The sequence below is a fragment of the Acomys minous genome (genome assembly GCF_964271855.1).
Source record: "Acomys minous genome assembly, chromosome: 9".
Taxonomy (NCBI): Eukaryota; Metazoa; Chordata; class Mammalia; order Rodentia; family Muridae; genus Acomys; species Acomys minous.
Genome location: NC_140490.1, coordinates 36,004,201 through 36,022,868, shown reverse-complemented (window position 1 = coordinate 36,022,868; position 18,668 = coordinate 36,004,201). Strand labels below are relative to the sequence as shown.

The following is an 18,668-nucleotide window of genomic DNA, read 5'->3' as shown; positions in this document are numbered from 1 at the left end:
TGCAGCCAAAGCAGAGAACACACACAGCTTCGTGAGAGCAAGGCTCTGAGGCACCACCTCACACACGCCAACCTTGACCTCAGTAACAGCAGCTCGTACTAACGTGGAGCTTCTGTCCAAGCGAACAAGGCGAGAGGGTTTTAGCACTTGAATGCTGCCTGTTTAGGCAGTATGGGCTGAAACAGTCTTTAGTGACACTGCAAGTGTGCACACACAGCATAGCACTGGGCAGAAGAAAAACGGATTCTCTCAACTGTTATTTCAAAAATGTCATCAACACACATGCTTTAAAGGTTTATTTTAACATTCTATTTTAATCCCTGTAAATTGGGAACAGGTAATTCCAACGGGCTGTGTGAGAAGCTGTGACACCTAACTTCTTCCTGCAGGAACGCATTAAAGCCACCTAAATCTACAGAGGGACGCCCTGCTGTGAGATGGCCACAGCCAGATGGCCAGAGGCCATAGATCCAGAGGGAAAATGAAACACAAATGACCAGCCCACACCCAGACTGACTGCTTCCCGCTGGGACAGAGATTAGGTGTTCGTGCCTTGGAGCCTTTCTCTGTGTAGTGAGCGAGGGATGAGGACAGTCTTCCCTCACTGCTCCCCAACAGTGGGTGGGAATGGACACATTCACACCAGGGAAGCACTCAGGAGGACTTCACACCCTCAAGCTGTGACCAAATAACATGAACTTCATATGCATGTTTGCTTACAGGCCACTTATTTCTAAAAGTGATCTCTGACAGGTAAAGCAACTAAAGCTATAAAACTAGACAAAAGAAAAACTTGTCTGTCCAAAGAAGGAGAAGTGCAGTCACTCAGCTCTGGAGATGAGAGAACTGCAGCTGCGCACGGAACTCCAGGCCAGCACGCCGGAGCAGAGAAGGCACGTGGACCCTAGGGCTGCAGTTCCGAGAGGAGAGAGTAAAGCCTGTGTGGAAAAAGCACTTTCTCCCTCCAGAGAGCTTTATTTACCCTTGCAAAAAAAAAGGGGGGGGGGGAGGGGGAGGGTAACTGCAAGCTATTTTCCTCAAATTGTAGTGCAGATAAAGATGCTGCCTGCCTTGGAAAATGAACGAGATTCAACAGACCCAAGAATTACAAGGACAAATCCCAATTTTTACTATGAAATTTAAATGTTTAGTTATGGACCTGATAGCTGGTCTTTGCCAGCAGAAAGATTGCGAAAAAGATGATTTGTTTTGGAAATGACTGTTACTATCTTTCTTGCTTTTGCAATAGAATAATCCACTCCCCCTTGACTTCAGGAAGTCCCAGGAGACACTTAGGGGCCGAGAAGGGACAGCGCGCTCGCTTAGTTCTTGCTACAGGCTGAGACGCGGCGAGACGCACAGCAGTGCTGGCACACAGGCTGCGGGAGGGCAGGGGACCGGGCGGCTCCAGGGAGTCGAGGACAGACGTGGAAGATGCATGGTGCTGAAGAAGACCTAAGGCCAGCAGGTGTCTATCACGCCAGCCTACTGTAAAAAAAGGAGGCTGGAGCCAGGTCCTTTGAAGGAGCCTGCAGTCAGAATAAGGATTTATAGGGTATGTATGAAGGCAGACAGCAAAGCTCATTGACTAGAACCTCAGGAAAGGCCCGCCTTCTCACAGCTGTTGACCAGTGAGAGGACAGAATGAGAGAAGAGCAGCCTCTTAGATGGCAAGGACTTGGGGGCCTCAGACCCAGAGGGCAAGCTCCAGAGAAGCAGGGCTGCAGCAGCTGGTTCCCTCCTGGCGGGTCTCGGTTCACCATCAGTGGATGAACAAACCTGGTTCACTCATCAAAACTCTATTCTCAGTGTCACCTGTTCTGGTAGAGAATGCAAAGAACAGGACACAAGGCCACTCCTCTTAGTCCACACCTGTGGCCCTCAATGGTCCCTCAGACTCTTATCTCTCCAGACTGTGACACATTTTGCTCCTAAGGTCAGCCGAGTGAATTCCTTCTCACACTGGGGCAGGGCAACGCTATCAGGACTGCGTGGAGTGCAGGGATGTCCATCTGTGAGAGCACGCAGCTCTCCATTTGGCCATGCCCCAGCCCTCACAGTATAATCCACACTGCCATTTTTCACTAGCTGCCTCTGCTGCAGTTAGCCGTGGAGAGAATTCTGGCTCTGCCTTTCGGGTCTGCCTCCCTGCTCCCTGTTCCCAGCTCTCCACTTGAGCATGCCCATTTGTAATGCGCATTCTCATCAGTTCCAAATCCAAATATATAGCCTGATGTCACAAGATCCTCTTACACACAAATGCAGTTGCCAGGGACATGCCATGGTGGTCTCAGGTGTACCACAAATGCCGCATGGTGAAAACTCACTATTGTCCTACTGAGTCTGTTCTTCTGCATTCTCAGATCCATGCATGCAGAAAGTTACACAACTCAAACTTCTCCAGAAGAAAGCCAGCCTTAGTGCCCCGAGGGTTCCATGGCCAGCCTTGACCAAGCAAACGTGTTTTCTCTGCACAAGATGTACTTCCCACTTTCTCTCTCCAAGCCTCATGTATCTTTCAAAAGCACCGCCTGGTCTCATCTCAGTTCTCCCAATGCCTTGCTATGACTTTCTTTTCTCCGCATTTCCTTTGCATTCCATCCGGCCACCACGTGCAGCTGAAGCCACCCATTTCCACGCCTGTTTATTCAGACACTAAACCAAAGGTCAGGAACTGTGACTTGCCCATGTAGACACCTCGTGTAGCCCCCAGGAAGGTCCAACAGCAGCTTTCACAAACCTCAGTACTTACTGAATGTAAGAAGGTGATGCTAACATCTACCTGCAGTAGGCCTTCCCTCTCAGACACCTTGCTGCTCATGGTGACTGCCTCTCACTAACAGACTTGTAGGTGCCAGGTTTCTTATCCTGACAAGTGAGTTTACATCAAAGGGGGTGTTTCCTGCTCCCATCCCATTTGTTACTTCCTGCCTGGGAATCAAAGCCCAGCTGTAAGCCTGTGTTGTAAAACCACTTGCATTCTCAACACGCCATAAGGAGAGGGCCCACTTCCTCTCCGGGGCCTCTGGTGATGTGGCCTGGACTAGAGCCCACTGGGCTGTTGTCTGTCACCTGCGGTGGTGTCCTAAGCCTTCTAAGAGCTCTCACAATAACCCACCTGACCTCCCGCTGAGCTGACACCTTTCAGTGAGGCAGACAAGATCATCAACGCTTGCAACTCGCCATCCCACTATTTCACTTTAGCAGCTAAGTTTTCAGGCACAAGGCCAAGCACAGAAATTCACTTCCTTTTGTTGAATTTTAGTGTATGTTCTCTGCACTTTACGACTTAGGAAGAGTCTTCACGTACACTGCCTCACATACTCACAACAACCTTCTCTTTCATAGGCAATACATGTGTGTTACACACATATTTGCAAGCATATGCAAGCTTGCACACACACACAGAGGAGGTAGGCAGAGCTACTATACAATACAGCTGACCAAAGAATATCTATCTGGAAAAAGAGAAAGGGACTGATGGTTTCTGATTGGTGGCAAGGAGAGGGGTGAAGAAAAGAAAAGAAAAGAAAAGAAAAGAAAAGGAAAGGAAAGAAACAATGCCACTAAGCCTCAGCTATTACATTAACCAAGGTCAGTCCTCCTAGCAGAGTGTCAAATGGTTTAGATCACCCATCATGCACCGTCTGGGAGTTCTACTTGTACACTCAGAGGGCATCAGCGTCAGTGCATGGCACAGGGCTTAGAGGAGACCCTCAGTAAGAAGCATCAGATGGCGACACTGGGCAATTCGGAGCTGCAGCTACAACTGTACCATGTCATCTAGCTCTGATTCTCTCGGCAAAAGCGCTACTGCTTTTGTGGTAGCCAAACATAACAGAAACTCAGAATGGGCAGACAAACTGGGGACCCCAAAGAGCTCCCGGGAGCAGTGGGCTGAAAGGGAGATGCACACAGCAGAGCTCGCGCTCCTAGCATATCGCAGTGAAAGGATACAAAGCAAAGTCAGCAAGGGAAAGTGCGGGGTAAAGTCCAGTGGGAAGCAGGGCAAAGGAGACAGCTGCGAGGGGCGGGGTGTCATCAGAGCGCCAGCAAGTTCAAAGGACTGCAGGGACAAGCCGGAGTTCAGAGCTGCCACGTTTCCTGAAAAAAGGGAGTTGCAGAGAGGTGACCCCAACATTCGGCAGTTTTCCCAGAGGCATTTGACAAACTCTTAAGTGACAAGCAGTGCAAGAAGCTAAAAAGCAGTACAACAGTAAACACAAACAGAAACAAAAAAAGCCATAGAAATGCTCTGGTAGTTTTGTGATGCCAAGGAGAGGAGAGGGGTCCTGGGCCTTCCACTGTGACCCCTGGGGGGCTGCTACTCAGAACGCCAGGAAAGGTGAATCAAGAGTCAACTGAATCTCACATGTTTTGTAATGTTACCTCAAGCCAGCTCAGTAGCTCACTGGGTTGGAGCATCTAGTCCCTGAAGTCGAGGACAATGGACCCTCTGATCTGTATACCCTGACACCTGGCTGGCATTTGAGTAAACGCTGTCAGATGTGGCAGCAATGCAACTAGAGAAACACCCAGCAGAAACAGTTCTAGTGTGTTAGTTACCACACAGGAACTCTACAGTAACTGTGATCCCAAACAGATGACAAGATGGAGAATCCCATCATCTCTTTTCTTAAATAATAACAACAACCACATTCACACAGCTGACACTACAGCTCAAGGGTCTGAAGCTCACTTAGGTTGGAGCTGAGAGGAAAAGACTGAAGCAGAGATAAGCAAGTAGACAGTTCCAGGCTTCAACAAAGAGAGAAAGGAGGACAGGATGCACCGTGTGAACTAAGCCTGCACACAAGTGAGTGCACATGACAGAAGCAATGGCAAAAAGCTAAAGGCTGTAGATTTTCCAAAAACAATGAAAGCCTCAAAGTCCACCAACCCTCAAACTCACTGTTAAACTACTCAAATAAGAGAACCCAGAACATGTACACATGCTCTTCATGGGCAAAAGCCAACCCTAGCCAAGGATTTCTCAATAAAAGGAGCAACAGTGAATAAATGTGGTAAATGAAATAATCTGCTTACAGCAGACACACACAGGCACACATGTATTATATGGGTATCCACGTATGTAAACACATGAACACAGAGTTTTGCCTAAGAGAACATACGAACAGCACTAGACATTGATATAGATGCTCTTTTAAACCATCAGTCACTAGATCAGCCTGGAAACAGTGCTATCCAGCCTCAGGAAAAACTCTCCATGAAGACGACCCTGTGGTCCTGCTGCCCCAGAGCGGGGGAAGGCAAACAGCAACATGGACATGCACAATCATACAGAAGTGGTGTGCAAGGGGGGAGGGGGGCCGTTCTGAGCAGCAAGGAAAAGTAATGGTAGTTATAATTAAAGTTGAATTAAACTTTAAATGATACAGCCAACATATACATGCAACTAAAAAGATGAATAAATTAAAAGTTTGATGAGAAAGAGGACACAGGCATAGGTGTAAAGCAATCCCAATGGGAGGGGACTTAATTACTAACAGAGAAAAACTACATTTGCAATGGGAAACTTTAGCAAACCATCCGAACAGGTGACCAAAGGGAAGGTTCTAAAAAATAGCAGACAGTAAAGCTACATGGCATACCAGATGCACAAGAAGAGCTCAGCACCCATGGCACCCTTGCCTAACACGAACAGCCTCGGTGCACTAAGAATTAAGAGATGGAGAGAAACTCAGATTTAGCACCTGTAAACCACAGAAGCATTAGGATTCAAAAGTCGGGAGGACATCAGAAGTCTGGGCAAAACTGAGACAGAGAGAGAAGGATGGAGACCCAAGGGGAAAAGTAGCTGATTGCTTAACAGTTTCAAGTAAATAAACGGAAGAAAAGAAGGGTGAAAACACACAGCAAAATCCTCCCATCTCAACTGCAGACTGTTAAAAAAATACACCCCACAGAACTGCAGACTGCAGGATGTTTTTATAGATCCAGTAGTGAGAATCAGATATGCTCAGCCTGTTCTTGTGCCACATCCCCTCAAGAGCCTGACACAACACGAGCTCCCTGAGCCCCCAAGATACAACCTGAAGCAAACACACTTACAAGGGAGAACAGTTACTCTGAAGTGCAATTTGACATTTTAAATGCAATACAGCAGTAACTAGCAGTATAATTCTTCTGAACAGACACTTTTCAAAACATGTATTTCTTCCTTTTGAAAGAATGAGCCTGTTTGTGGGAAGGTCTAACAGTGACCATGTGTGGGTCCTCTGGACTATCTGAGCTCAAGTCCGCGTCTGACCTTCGGAGACAGCTGACCACCCTCCACATTAGTCGCACTGTGTGGGGCAGGCATGTATGGAGGCCAGAAGGGCACTGAGGAGTCAGGTCTTTGCTCCCACCTGTACCCAGGTTCTGGGAACTGAACTCAGGTTGTCAGACTTTCAAGGCACCAGGCCATCCTGCCTGCCCAAGAGCATCACAGTGGCCTCGGCATTTGCTTCCACTGTGGTTTAGCTGATGCTTCCAGGAGCAATGGCTGGTAGTGACTCTGTGGTTACCACACCCACCAAGAGCCCCTCTGTTCCACTGCACGTCAATCTGCTGTGCTGAGTCACACTCAGTGCACTAATAAATTAACACAGCCATGAGCTGATCCTCAGCAGCAGAAACCAGGGGTCTAGAAAACAGACTATTCTTATCTGTAGACACACACCATGAGACAGGATCCTGCATCTGACAGTATGACTAAGAATTTTAATATTGGACTGTTAAGCTTGCAAATGGTTCAAGTGTCATGTACAATACATTTTAAAAGAAAATACTATTTTAAGAAACATTTGACAGAAATAAATTGTCAAATGTCTGCTAAATTTAGCAATTTCCAATATATATTCAGGTTACTGAACAGCCATCTGATATATGTGAACATCAACAAAATAAAATCTTTTGAAATAGAAAACATGATTCCAAGTCTTCTTAATTTAGATGTTATCTAAATGCAATATTCTGTACTGCTTGAATTGGGTGAAAAGTGAAGTGTTGTAGTCACTAAGAGCAACATTCAGAACAGAAGGCCCTTTACTCCAAAGTTATTCAACATCAAACATTACAATTAGAAAGAAGTAGTACACATGTAACCCTAATCATATTAACTGTAAACACGCTCTTGGCTATCAAAATCGCCAAGCTTACCTATTGACTATTCGAGGAAGAAAAAAAGAAAAAAAGAAAGAAAGAAAGAGAAAGAAAGAATGAGGGAAGGAGAGAAGGAAGGAAGGAGGAAGGAAGAAGGGAAGAGAGGGAGGGAGGAAAGGGGGAAGTGAAGAAAGGAGGAAAGAAAGGAGGAGGGAGGAAGGAAGACAGGAAAGAGGAAAGGAAAGGATAGAAAAGGATAGAAAAGGAAAGGAAAGGAAAGGGTGTCCTACCTAGTTACTTTACAGCTTGATTCAATTAAGTCATTTTCAAAGTCAAGCAGGTTGGAGGGTAGATTATATTCCAACGAAGAAGTTAGTCTTTTCAAACGCAATAAACCAACACAGAATTTTGCTCCCATCTCTTCCAATTCTCGAGTCCCAATCTGTAAACCCTAGAAATAAAGTAAAGCACAGACTTCAGGACCTTTGCTCCCTTAATGGCTGCAGCTCATTAAAGTCACATCCAAAGACATTATAACTACATTCACAAAACTGAAATACTGCTATAGCAGCAGGCATCACAGTAGGACGGTCTTGGTCATCAAGTACAGTATCTTACTGCTGTTCTTTGGTAGTGGTGTTTGTTTGCTTTTAGAGACAAGCTCTTACCATGTACCCCAAACTGGCCTCTCTCCCGCCAACCTCCGCGCCCTGCCTGCAAGGACCACTGGATGTGCTATAATACCTGGCTCTAAGCGAGCATCCTAAGACACCAGCTCGCTCTAGCTGCTAAAGATTCAGTCCTGAACTCTGCAATAAACGCCTACTCCCCTCACCATGATGTACATCACTCTTTACCAACACTCTGAGGGAATAAAATAAACGAACAGAGGATTTTCTGACTAGATCAGTCTTCCTAGCAGTCCTTGTGAACTCAGCTTTGCTGTCAGGGCTGAAGGACGGGTGTCAGTCAGAGTTTTATGCATTTCTGAACGTTACCTTACAGACACTTGTACAGTGCTAAGTGAGGAAAGTGAAATCAAAGTACCTAAAAGACAATGAACTCAACAATAGATCATTTCCTATGTTCCATGTCAAATGAGAGTGTCTGTTTGAAATTTTCTACTATATCAAAATACAAGTTACACATCAACCCTTATCCCTTTTTTTAACTGCTTCTCAGATGTGCATCATAAGGTTGTCAGATATTAACTGTGACCATAAAACCACAGACACTGATTGTAAACTATATGAATGATCATTTACTTTCCAGATACAAAAACGAACCTCTAAAACAACTGAGGGCCTTCCACCATCATAGTTGCAGGTGTGGTCAGAGCAGACCCTAGATGGACCACAAGGCGACTCTTCAGCAGCCTGCCTAATGGATTCTCATTCCATGTGCAAAGCAGGCAAAGCCAGCATGGCAGGCACTTTACCCAGAAGGCCATCTGCCTTCCCAACCCACATATCAAACATTTAAAAACCTGGCTTAGGAAGAAACATTTCTCTCCATAGAGTTTTAAGTCAATGAGAATTCTATCAACTAAATCACATTTAAAAAAATGGGTAAATGTATTTGGTATCCATTTTGTCTATAAAATGTTGTATGTTTAGGGCTGGAAAGGTGGCTAAGAGATTAAGAGCACTAGCCCCTCTTCCAGAGGTCCTGAGTTCAATTCTCAGCAACCATATGGTGGCTCACAACCATTTATAATGGGATCTGATGCCCTCGTCTGGTATTCATGAAGACAGAGCACTCATGTACATAAAATACATAAATAAACAAATCTTTTTTTTTTTAAAGTTTATATGTTTATACATTTAAAACAAGTGGGCTGGTGGGATGGCTCAGGGAATAAAGGCACTTGCCACCAATTCCTGGGACCCACCTGTTAGAAGAAAACTGATTCCAGATTGTCCTCTGGCCTCCAAGTCTGTCTCTGTCTCTGTCTCTATCTCTTTCTCATACACACATAGACATATACCCATGTATATATACACATATATATATGCATCCACACACGCACATTCCACAAACATGCAAATATATACACATATATATACATGTCTACACACACAAGTATGCACACATATACATAGGTACATATACATAAACATGCATAAACACATACATGCATATATATACATACGCATAAACACATATATAAATACACACATGCACACATCCACAAACATGCATACATATGTGTGTATACACATACATATCCACATGTACAAATATACATACAAACATGCACAAACATATACATACATATATACACACATATACTTACACACTGCATACACACATGTATAAGTACACACATGCACACACATATACATACACATCCACATAACCATGTATGTACTGGCACAAAAAAGTCACACACTGAAAAATCTAAACATAACTAATTACTAATATACTTATTTTAAATTCATAAAAAATTTAATATTGAATCTACTACATTGGTGGGAATTTTTATGATAGTGCACTATTTGTGTAGCTCCTTATGAACTACTAATTAAATGCATGATAATATGTGCCAATGTGCTTTCTCCAAAATTATGGGTGTGAATAAAGTCAAATAATTAAAATTTCTTAAAGATTCCTAAGCACATGATTTAAAGATACTAAAAATAATGAAAGGCAGGGTCAGGAAGAAATTCAGTGGGTAAAACTAACTGATCTTCAAGCACAAAGACCAGAGTTCAAATCCCACACACAGCATCATGTGCCTGGGGCAGATAAGAGGGACAGGTGGATTCTGGGAACTCACTGGAAAGCCAGCCTTGCTAAAGGGCATTTGTCTAGATCCTGAAATGACAGGTTTGTGTGCATTTCAGTGAGCTCCTGGTCAAGGGCGTTAGGAAGGTGGAGAACCACTATGACTGAGGAAGACACCCCACATCCTTTTCTGGCATCCATGCAAATTCAAGGCACACACCCTTACACACCCACACACATGCACCCTTCATTACCACCCAAAAACTCACTGTTGATACTGAGTCATTTGGTCCCACTACTGTGAGTTACACATGTAGCTCAGTAAGACAAATGTACATTTAAAGAACACTTGAAAACTGTGAGCGCATATATGAAAGGCAGCATCAAATATCTCTACAGCTAAACACCTGGGCTGGAGAGATGGCGCTGTGGCTAAGTGTGGTTAAGAGTGCTCAGCTCCTGGTCTTCGCATGGCACAGCTGACTGCTGCACAGAACTCCAGTCCTAGAGCCTCACGAGCACACCCACAGAGAGACAACACGTTTAAAATGAGCTGCGTGTCTCCAATGCTTTACCTTGTACCTCCCCTGGTCGCAGCCACACAGCGTGCTCTCCATGGTGTAGCTCCTCTGAACGCCTATTTCTCGCCACACCACAACCCGAGCTGTGGATTCTTTGGATTTTTCCACCACGAAGCTACAGCTGCTCATGCAAAATGCTGGGGCAATGTGGCTCAGTATCTTAGGTAGAGTCTGGAAAGTAAAAGTGTAACCCAGAGTTTATTAATTCAAATAAACACTGCTTTATTTTTAAGTAGCTGTGCCCCTCCCCCTCCCCTTACCTTCTACTAATTTAGACTTTTCTGCTGTTATAAATAGTAGCAAGCGATATAGAAAGTATACTTTTATAAGCATTTACAGAAACATGGTTGAAAATATAAAGAAAGGAACTGGAGAGATGACTGTGCAGTTAAGAGAGCTTGCTGTTCATGCAGAGGACCTGAGTACAGTTCCCAGAACCCACATGGGTTCTGTCTAGAACTTCTTCTCCAACTCCTGTGGGCACTCAAATACACATGTGCAAACTCAACATAGACACACACACACACACAAGCCACAGGGTGGCTCACAATAAGCTGGCACTCTAGTTCCCAGAGACCCAGTGTCCTGTTCCAGCCTCCACTGACACTTGAGACACACAGCACACATAAACTCTCACAGGTACACACATACATATAAGTAAAATTGTAATTCCTAAGTAAAGCAGAAGGAAGATGTGGCTATGAAATCTGCTTTCAATTGAAGTGACTAAAACTTTCCAGAATTCCAGAATATTTTCACAGTAAGGGAAGAATGTGTTGGTGTTTGGAGAATAGTACATGGAAAAGCCTGACCAGCTGGTTTTCTTTTCTTTTCTTTTTTTCTTTTTTTTCCCCCTAGCTTTTTCCAGTCTTCGGAGCCTCTTGAGATTCACTTTCAAACATCATTTACCTAGATCTAAACTAAGTATTCTCTATTTCACCTCTGTATCCACAAGTTCCACTGGTACAGTTTACTTAATGTGGCCTAATCGAATCTCAGCCATCTAAAGGTTGCCACTGTTCACCGACCACTGACACATCAGACACTACATATTCTGAAGCTCTCCTTCACTGGTGTTAAACGTTCTTTCTCTTGGATTCCTTTCCATATGCTGTCTTTTTTTTTTTTTCCAGAATACTCAATCCTGAGAGTATCTTCGAGGGCTGGAGAGATGGCCTAGCAGTCAGTCAAAAGCATTCTTGTTCTTTCAGAGGACCTGGGTTTAGAACCCGGCACCCACAAGGCAGCTCACAATTGTCTGTAACTCCAGTTTCAGGGTTTCTGCTGCCCTCTTTTGGCCTCTGCAGGTACTGCACACAAATGGTGCAGACACACATGCAGAGAAAAACATCCACACATAAAATAAAAAATAATATATCTTTAAAAAATATTTCTTTAAAAATCACTTCCCAGTAGCTTCCGGAAAAAGGTTATTTGTGAAGCAAATATTGAGTACTTTAGGTTTTTAACAGCATCTTACTTCACTTCCACACTCACTGACAGTTAAGAGGTAATATCCATTTTGATACGTAACCTTTTTTAGAAGGATCATAAAACTCATAGCAATTCCTCCTGAAATAACTAATAGTTTCTTAAAAGCAATCAAAGATCAACTGGGAGGCAGCAGATATATGAGGGAAAAATTCTTAATCTCAATATCAATTAGATTCAGAAGTATTTGGGGATAGACTAATAAAATATCACACCTATGTAAAGAAATTTTATTAAGAAAGTAAGACTCAAGCAAATAGAAAAGCAAAATTCATGGGCACAAATGCTCTTAAGTAATTTTCTCACTTACTTTAGATTCAGCCCATCTCACTCAAATCTCAAGGTTAATCTACAAACGAATATCCTAGAACGCATGCACAGGGAAGAAACTGACAGGACAGACAAAACCCACCACCCACACAAAACCCACCCAGCAAAAATGCCAAAGGGATAAGAAAACTTGTCAGAATTCACCATTATTAAATTTATGTGGTACACAGAGAAATAAACTAGAATGCCTCCAGGGACTGGGACCCTCCAAGCACACATGAGCACGGAATGTACATGCAGCGACCCTACAAAAATAGCAAGGCGTAAACATCAAATGTGATCAGTTCATGTGTGCTAAACTTTTCTTATAGCTTACATGCATTTGAAATCCCAATACCCATCAACTGTCTGCACTGCTTACCCTGTACCCCATGTCTTCTACAATGTCACAGGAGGTCGCACTGTCATGGGTGTGCCACACTGTCTCTTTGATGCTGCAGCCATACATAAACACATTCTTTTTTCTTGAGTGGCCATGGTAATCACAATACACCTTTAAAAGATCATACGTTTTAACAATTAAAGCCTTGGCTCTATACATGTCACATCTCACAGACACTTTGTGGGTTCTGCCAGGATGGTCACATTAACCCTTTACAGAGATCAAAGCTGATGTTAACCCTTGCCTCTAAGTTCTGAATTTATACAGTTTCATTCCACATACAAAATCACTTGTCCTATAAACAGTTTTGGATTTTTACATGCAAAGTTGTCAAGAATGCTTTATTGGGGGCCGGAGAGATGGCTCGGAGGTTAAGAGCCTTGTCTGTTCTTCCAAAGGTCCTGAGTTCAATTCCCAGCAACCACGTGGTGAGATCTGGTGCCTTCTTCTGGCCTGCAGGCACACATGTGGGCAGAAAACTTACTGTACAAATAATAAAAATAAAAAAGTAAATATTTAGAAAGAATGCTTTACTATGGTTTTTGCTCTGATAACTTTGAGGATGAATTAAAACTAAACTCTCTTGCCAAGATAAAATTTAAAAATTTCAGATTCATATATTACCAGATAAATGCAGGTAATATCAAGCTCTGTCTCCTTTGGTCTTTTCATTTAAAAGAACCATCATTTGGTAATAAATAAAACCTAGTTTGGGGAAGGATTTATAATTAATGTTCAAATTGCTAAATCCTTGAAAGTCTCCTAGCAAACCACAAGTTACACTATTCTTTATCTCCTACTCAACTTAAAATGAAATAAATGTGACTCTATCTCAGTTCTGCAGACATAGTCATTACAACCTCAAAATGGCTGCTAAAATATTTACCTAATTTTAAAAACCATGAAAATGTTTTCATGAGAAAAAAATTCACAAAACTTTTAAATAAAGCCTTAAAAGCATCCTTTTTAAAAATGAAAAACAACATGTTAACTTCATTCCTTCATTTTTCTCTTTCTGAATGCAAGATTAGATCATTTAGACACTAATGTAAAAACAGAAACATTCTAATCAAAACTGGCAAGGGCAGGCATGTATGAGGCCCAAGTCAGTGCCACATCATCCTGCTGTTTTTACAGGTTTGCCCTGGGGCATGAGTTTCACAGCTAGAGTCAGGAACATATATGTACATCTGTGAAATCTGGAAGATATATATGCCCTTGCCTTTGTGTTGGCCATACAACAGGTTAAAGTCTAAAGCACATGACCTACCTTAATATTTGTAAACAAAAGTTAAAGGTTTATACAAATTATAAACAACAAGAATACACTACTAACATGAAATTAACATCTAGTTTTTATAATCAGAAAATAAGGTACGAGGTGCTAACTCACAGGGTTCCAGGAAGGTTAGAACTACAGGCTACCTATGTGTGAGCCTGTGAGAGGCAGAGACATCCCAAAGGTCATCCCAAGAGAAGCCCCTGGAAATCTAAAAAGTATTTGTAAGGGAAAGAGTCCTGGAAAAGAGCAGGGAAAAAATGTGAGGAACAGAGAGCAAGAGAAGCACACAGCCAGGAAACAGTCCCTGGTAGGCTAAGGAGTAGGAGTGGCCTCCAAATCAAAGTCTGGCAGTCCTGCCCCCAGGTTGTGCCCGTGGCCCTCAAGGCCCAAATACAGTCATGGGTTTTGATGGTGATTCCTTTAGCAAATGAGTCAGTGATGGTGACTAGAAATCCCATTTTGTCAAAACATGAGATTCAGAGGGTATTGGCCAACAGCTGTCCTGTGACAAAATCTGATTTTTATTGATTTTTATTTATTTTTAATATATTTTATTATTAATTTACATCTCAATTGTTATCCCATCCCTTGTATCCTCCCATTCCTCCCTCCCTTCCATTTTCCCCTTACTCCCTTCCCTCATGACTGTGACTGAGGGGGACTTCCTCCCCCTGTATATGCTCATAGGGTATCAAGTCTCTTCTTGGTAGCCTGCTATCCTTCCTCTGAGTGCCACCAGGCCTCCCCATCCCAAAATCTGATTTTTAAAACTGAGCTATCCCTGAACCCAAAACCAACAACCAGCCACAGTGAGGAGGCAGAGAAGACGCTGTGGACAGAAGCAGGGCAGGCTCTGAGGGCTGACAGGGCCAGGCAGCAGAGGCCAGGGAAAGGCTGAGCCATGCCTAAGGAGAGACAGCCCTGCCCTCAGCGCCCAGAAGCATACGGCGGGGGAACAACCTGGACTTTGACAACTCTGAGCCCCAGGCCAGCAGGTACAGCCCTATCTAGTGTTCACTCACAGAGCAGGTTCCAGGGGCATCCGCCCGGAACAGCAGCAGCTGCTGCCATTTGGTTAGTACTCAGCACGTCTTCAAAATCTGAAGACAGGCCCTCTGCTCCGCACTGTCCTGAGTGCTGTGACTGCTTCACACACTCCTCCTGAACACAAACACTGGCAGCCTCAGGAGGCTCAGAGCCTTCCTTCCCACAGGGGCGGGAGACAGGGGATGCAAAGCTACAGTAGCCAGCCAGTGGTCACCAGAAGGGACATTCCCACGGTGAGGACAGCTCTTGGGGACAGCAGACTCAGACTCAACAGCAGCACAAACCACAGGAAGACACAAGTATGCAGTCAACTTCATTTCTGTGAATGTAACTGGCAGTCTCCAGATCTCAAGGACTCAGACATCAGTGGCTCCAACAGCTGGTCTTTTGATTCTTGTGATCTGTCTTTTGTCCTCTTGTAAGCCTTGCCCCTCTATGTACACGCTGAACAGGATGCATACGTGCCACTGTATTTTAGATACTTTCACTGGTGGTCTCAGATCCAGAGTCTCCTGTGCGGCCTCCTCCATCCTTTTCATCCTTTGCACTGACTTCAACTCTTGTGTTTCTTACTTCCTCCTTTTCACTTATCTACTTTTGGTTTTAAATTTTCTTGTAATTGAGAAGGCCTTCTCCCTTCTTCCTTTATCTTTCAAATCTCTTGCTATTTTTAACTCTCTGCACCTTTATCTCTAACCTTGCTTTTCCTCTTTGCCTACCTGTCTCTTTCCATTTTTTCAATTTATTTACTATTTCCTGCTTACCCTAAATAATTTTTAACTTAGCACACTGCCCCCATTTTCAGGTGTTTGGTGATGTGACATATTAGTGTGCTGTCCCTAGCTTCCAAGATATCACTAGAGCTCCTGTGTGCTCATGTTGTTACTGAAATGGCAGCTGGCTTCCTTCCCCATGAGTGGGACTGGGGATTGAGTCTTCAAGGGTAAGATGCTCAACAAAAGGATCCACGCCCAGCCCCAGCCAGAAGACACATCCAAACCAACAGAGTCAAAGTGCAACAGAGAAACCCAAGAACAAGACAACGCCTGGCACGTGTCGCTGTGAGATCACAGCTCCTCACTTCTGAGTTCAAAGATTATGGAATACACAGAACACAAGGTGAGGATTCCAAACGCTGGAGAAAGTGAGCACAGGCATAAAAGAGGCTATCGTGACAGCAGGTAAGTTCGGTCTGTTACCTGGAGAGGAACGTCAGCCACACAGAGGACAGTCAGACAAACCTGAGAAAACCAGCAACATACATGAGAAAGTCAATAAAAAAAAGAAACCCTGAGATGTAGGGGGGAATGCTATGCTATGACCCACAGACTTGACCAAGTGTGAGAAAGAGCATAGCGGATAGAAGGCAAGGCTGGCAAAGTACTACGGTCAAGCTTCTAAAAGGAAAACAAAACAAAACACCCGCTCAACTTCTCAAAACTGTGGAGCATGGTCAAGAGACTAAGCTTCCGGGGGAGGAAGGAACTGGCATAAACACTAAAGGCATAAAGAGTCTTTTCAATGGAATTAGAGCAGAAAATTTCCCAGACTTTGGGAAACCAACATTCAAACACAAGAGGCATTTGGAACCCAAAACATACATGAACAGAGAACTTCCCCAATACTACTATGGTCAAGACGTTGAAAATACAATGCAACAAGGCAATCTTAAGATCTGTAAAGAAAAGCATCCATTCACCTTCATAGGCACAAACAACGGAAGAAGAACCAATCTTACCAGCAAACCCCATGGTACATTTAAAACCCTGAAAGCAGCTGCCGACCAAGACCACTCTACCCAGCACTGCTATCTTTCTTAAAATGAGGGGTAAACAAAGACTTTTCACAACAAGCACAAACTAAGGCAGTTCATGACCACCAGGGCAACCTAGGACAGCACTGGAGGAAGAAGACAGCGTGGCATCATGAGAACACAGGAAAGAGGGCACTGCGGGAGGAAGAACTAGAACAGAGTAACCAGCACTCTCCAGACACCAGGAGACGGAATGCCGGCGAAACATCAATCCAAACAACCTGGGAGGAATTATCACACACACACACACACACACACACACACACACACACACACACACACACACACTATGATTCACTGGCAATTCTACCAAACTTTTATGAAAGAGCTGATATAATCTTCCAAAACAGAGAGGGGGGAACAGAGCCAACTTCATTCTGGAAAGCCATCACCACACCAAAACGGAATATGGCATCACAAACCTGAGCAAACACTGGAGGCCAATTTCCCGAATGAGCACACTTGCAAAAATGATCAATAAAATCCTTACAAAACAAACTCAAGAGCAGGTTATGGTCAGCCACGCGACTAAGCTGCTCTTACCCTGTGCAGGCCAGTTGAACACATGTGAGTCATTGGTCATAAATGACTTGGGGACAGAAACTGCAGACAAAGCTTCCGGCAGGCTCAACTTTCCTTCACAAAGAATGTGAAGAAAGTAGGAATAGCAACACCGCTTTGCTGTATGAAGCAGCCTGCAAACGGCATTACACTAATAGGGGGAAGTGAGAGCATTTGGCACAAGGCAAGGGCACCCACTCTCTCCACTCTATTCGACAAAGTGCTCAGAGCCTTGGCTAAAACAACACAGGAGAAAGAAAGGGACACAAGTAGAAAAAGAAGTCAAAATGCTCCCATTTGGAAAAAGAAAAGAAAAAAAGCAAAACCAAAAGCATTCCCTGAACTTAGCAGACTCACTATCTTGCAATGGGCAGCAAAGTCAAAGAAGAAACAACCAGCACAGAAAAGTTAGCAGCTTCTCTGGATGTCGATAAAAAAATTGCCAAGAGAATAAGAAGGAAACTACCCCATTCATAGAAACTTCAAAAATAAATAAATACATGCCTAGGAATAAACTGGACCGAGGAGATTAAAGGTCTCTACACAAAAACTTTTAAGACACTGAAGAAATTAAGGGGGACACTGTAAGATGGAAGGAAGGACTTCCATCTTTATGGATTGACAGAATTAACATTGTAAAAGTGATCTGCAGAGTCAATGCACTCCCCAACTTCAGAGAAAATTCCAGTGCCAATCTTCACAGAAGCAAAAACCAATCTGAGATCCATACAGAAGCTCAAAATGACTCCGAATAGCTAAACCGATCCTTAGCAGAAAAGCAAAGCTATGGTAACAAATGGCATAGGCATAAACACAGGCCTGAAAATGAGCAGAACTAAAGACCCAAAACAGGCACAACAGTTACAGCCAGTGGCAAAAAACATACACTGAGAAAAGACAGTTGTTACGGTTTGAAGGAGAACAGTTGCTATCGACTCACATATTAGAATACTTAGTCCTCAGTTTATGGAACTGCTTAGGAAGGATTAGAAGGTGTGGCCAATGTCATTCCCAGTGACCTCTCCATGCCTCATGGTTGCCCCTCAGCCACTGCTCCAGCACCATGCCTGCCTGTCTGCTATCATTTCTCTACTGTGGTCATGGACTCTAACTCTCTGAAACTTTAAGCCCCAAATAAACTGTCTTCTAAAAATGGTCTTGACTATGATGTTATCACAACAACAGAAAAGCAACCAAGACCACAGCCTTTCTAACAACGGTCTGGAGAATCTGGGTTTCCACATCTAGAGAGGCACATCTGCACCTCACAGCTGGCACAGAATCCGTCAAACAGATCAAAAGCCCAAAGGAGGAGACCTGAAGCTTTTAAAGTACTAGAAGAAAGCT

The 18,668-nt window shown here is 43.7% G+C and overlaps 1 protein-coding gene across 9 annotated transcripts in view; it reads right to left on the bottom strand.

Annotated features, from left to right (window-relative positions):
- Positions 1-18,668, bottom strand: part of AGTPBP1 (ATP/GTP binding carboxypeptidase 1) — a 119,957-nt gene that overhangs the window by 716 nt on the left and 100,573 nt on the right. For 7 of the 9 annotated variants that reach the window (XM_084797155.1, XM_084797158.1, XM_084797153.1 and 4 more), the window contains 3 exons: positions 12,598-12,729; positions 10,410-10,586; positions 7,398-7,558 (listed from right to left, as the gene is read on the bottom strand). In XM_084797155.1, the coding sequence (XP_084653281.1) occupies positions 7,398-7,558; positions 10,410-10,586; positions 12,598-12,729 (470 nt within the window). Of the gene's footprint in view, positions 1-9; positions 4,105-7,397; positions 7,559-10,409; positions 10,587-12,597; positions 12,730-18,668 lie in introns of those variants that run through there. The other 2 variants (XM_084797156.1, XM_084797159.1) reach the window with 2 other exon arrangements.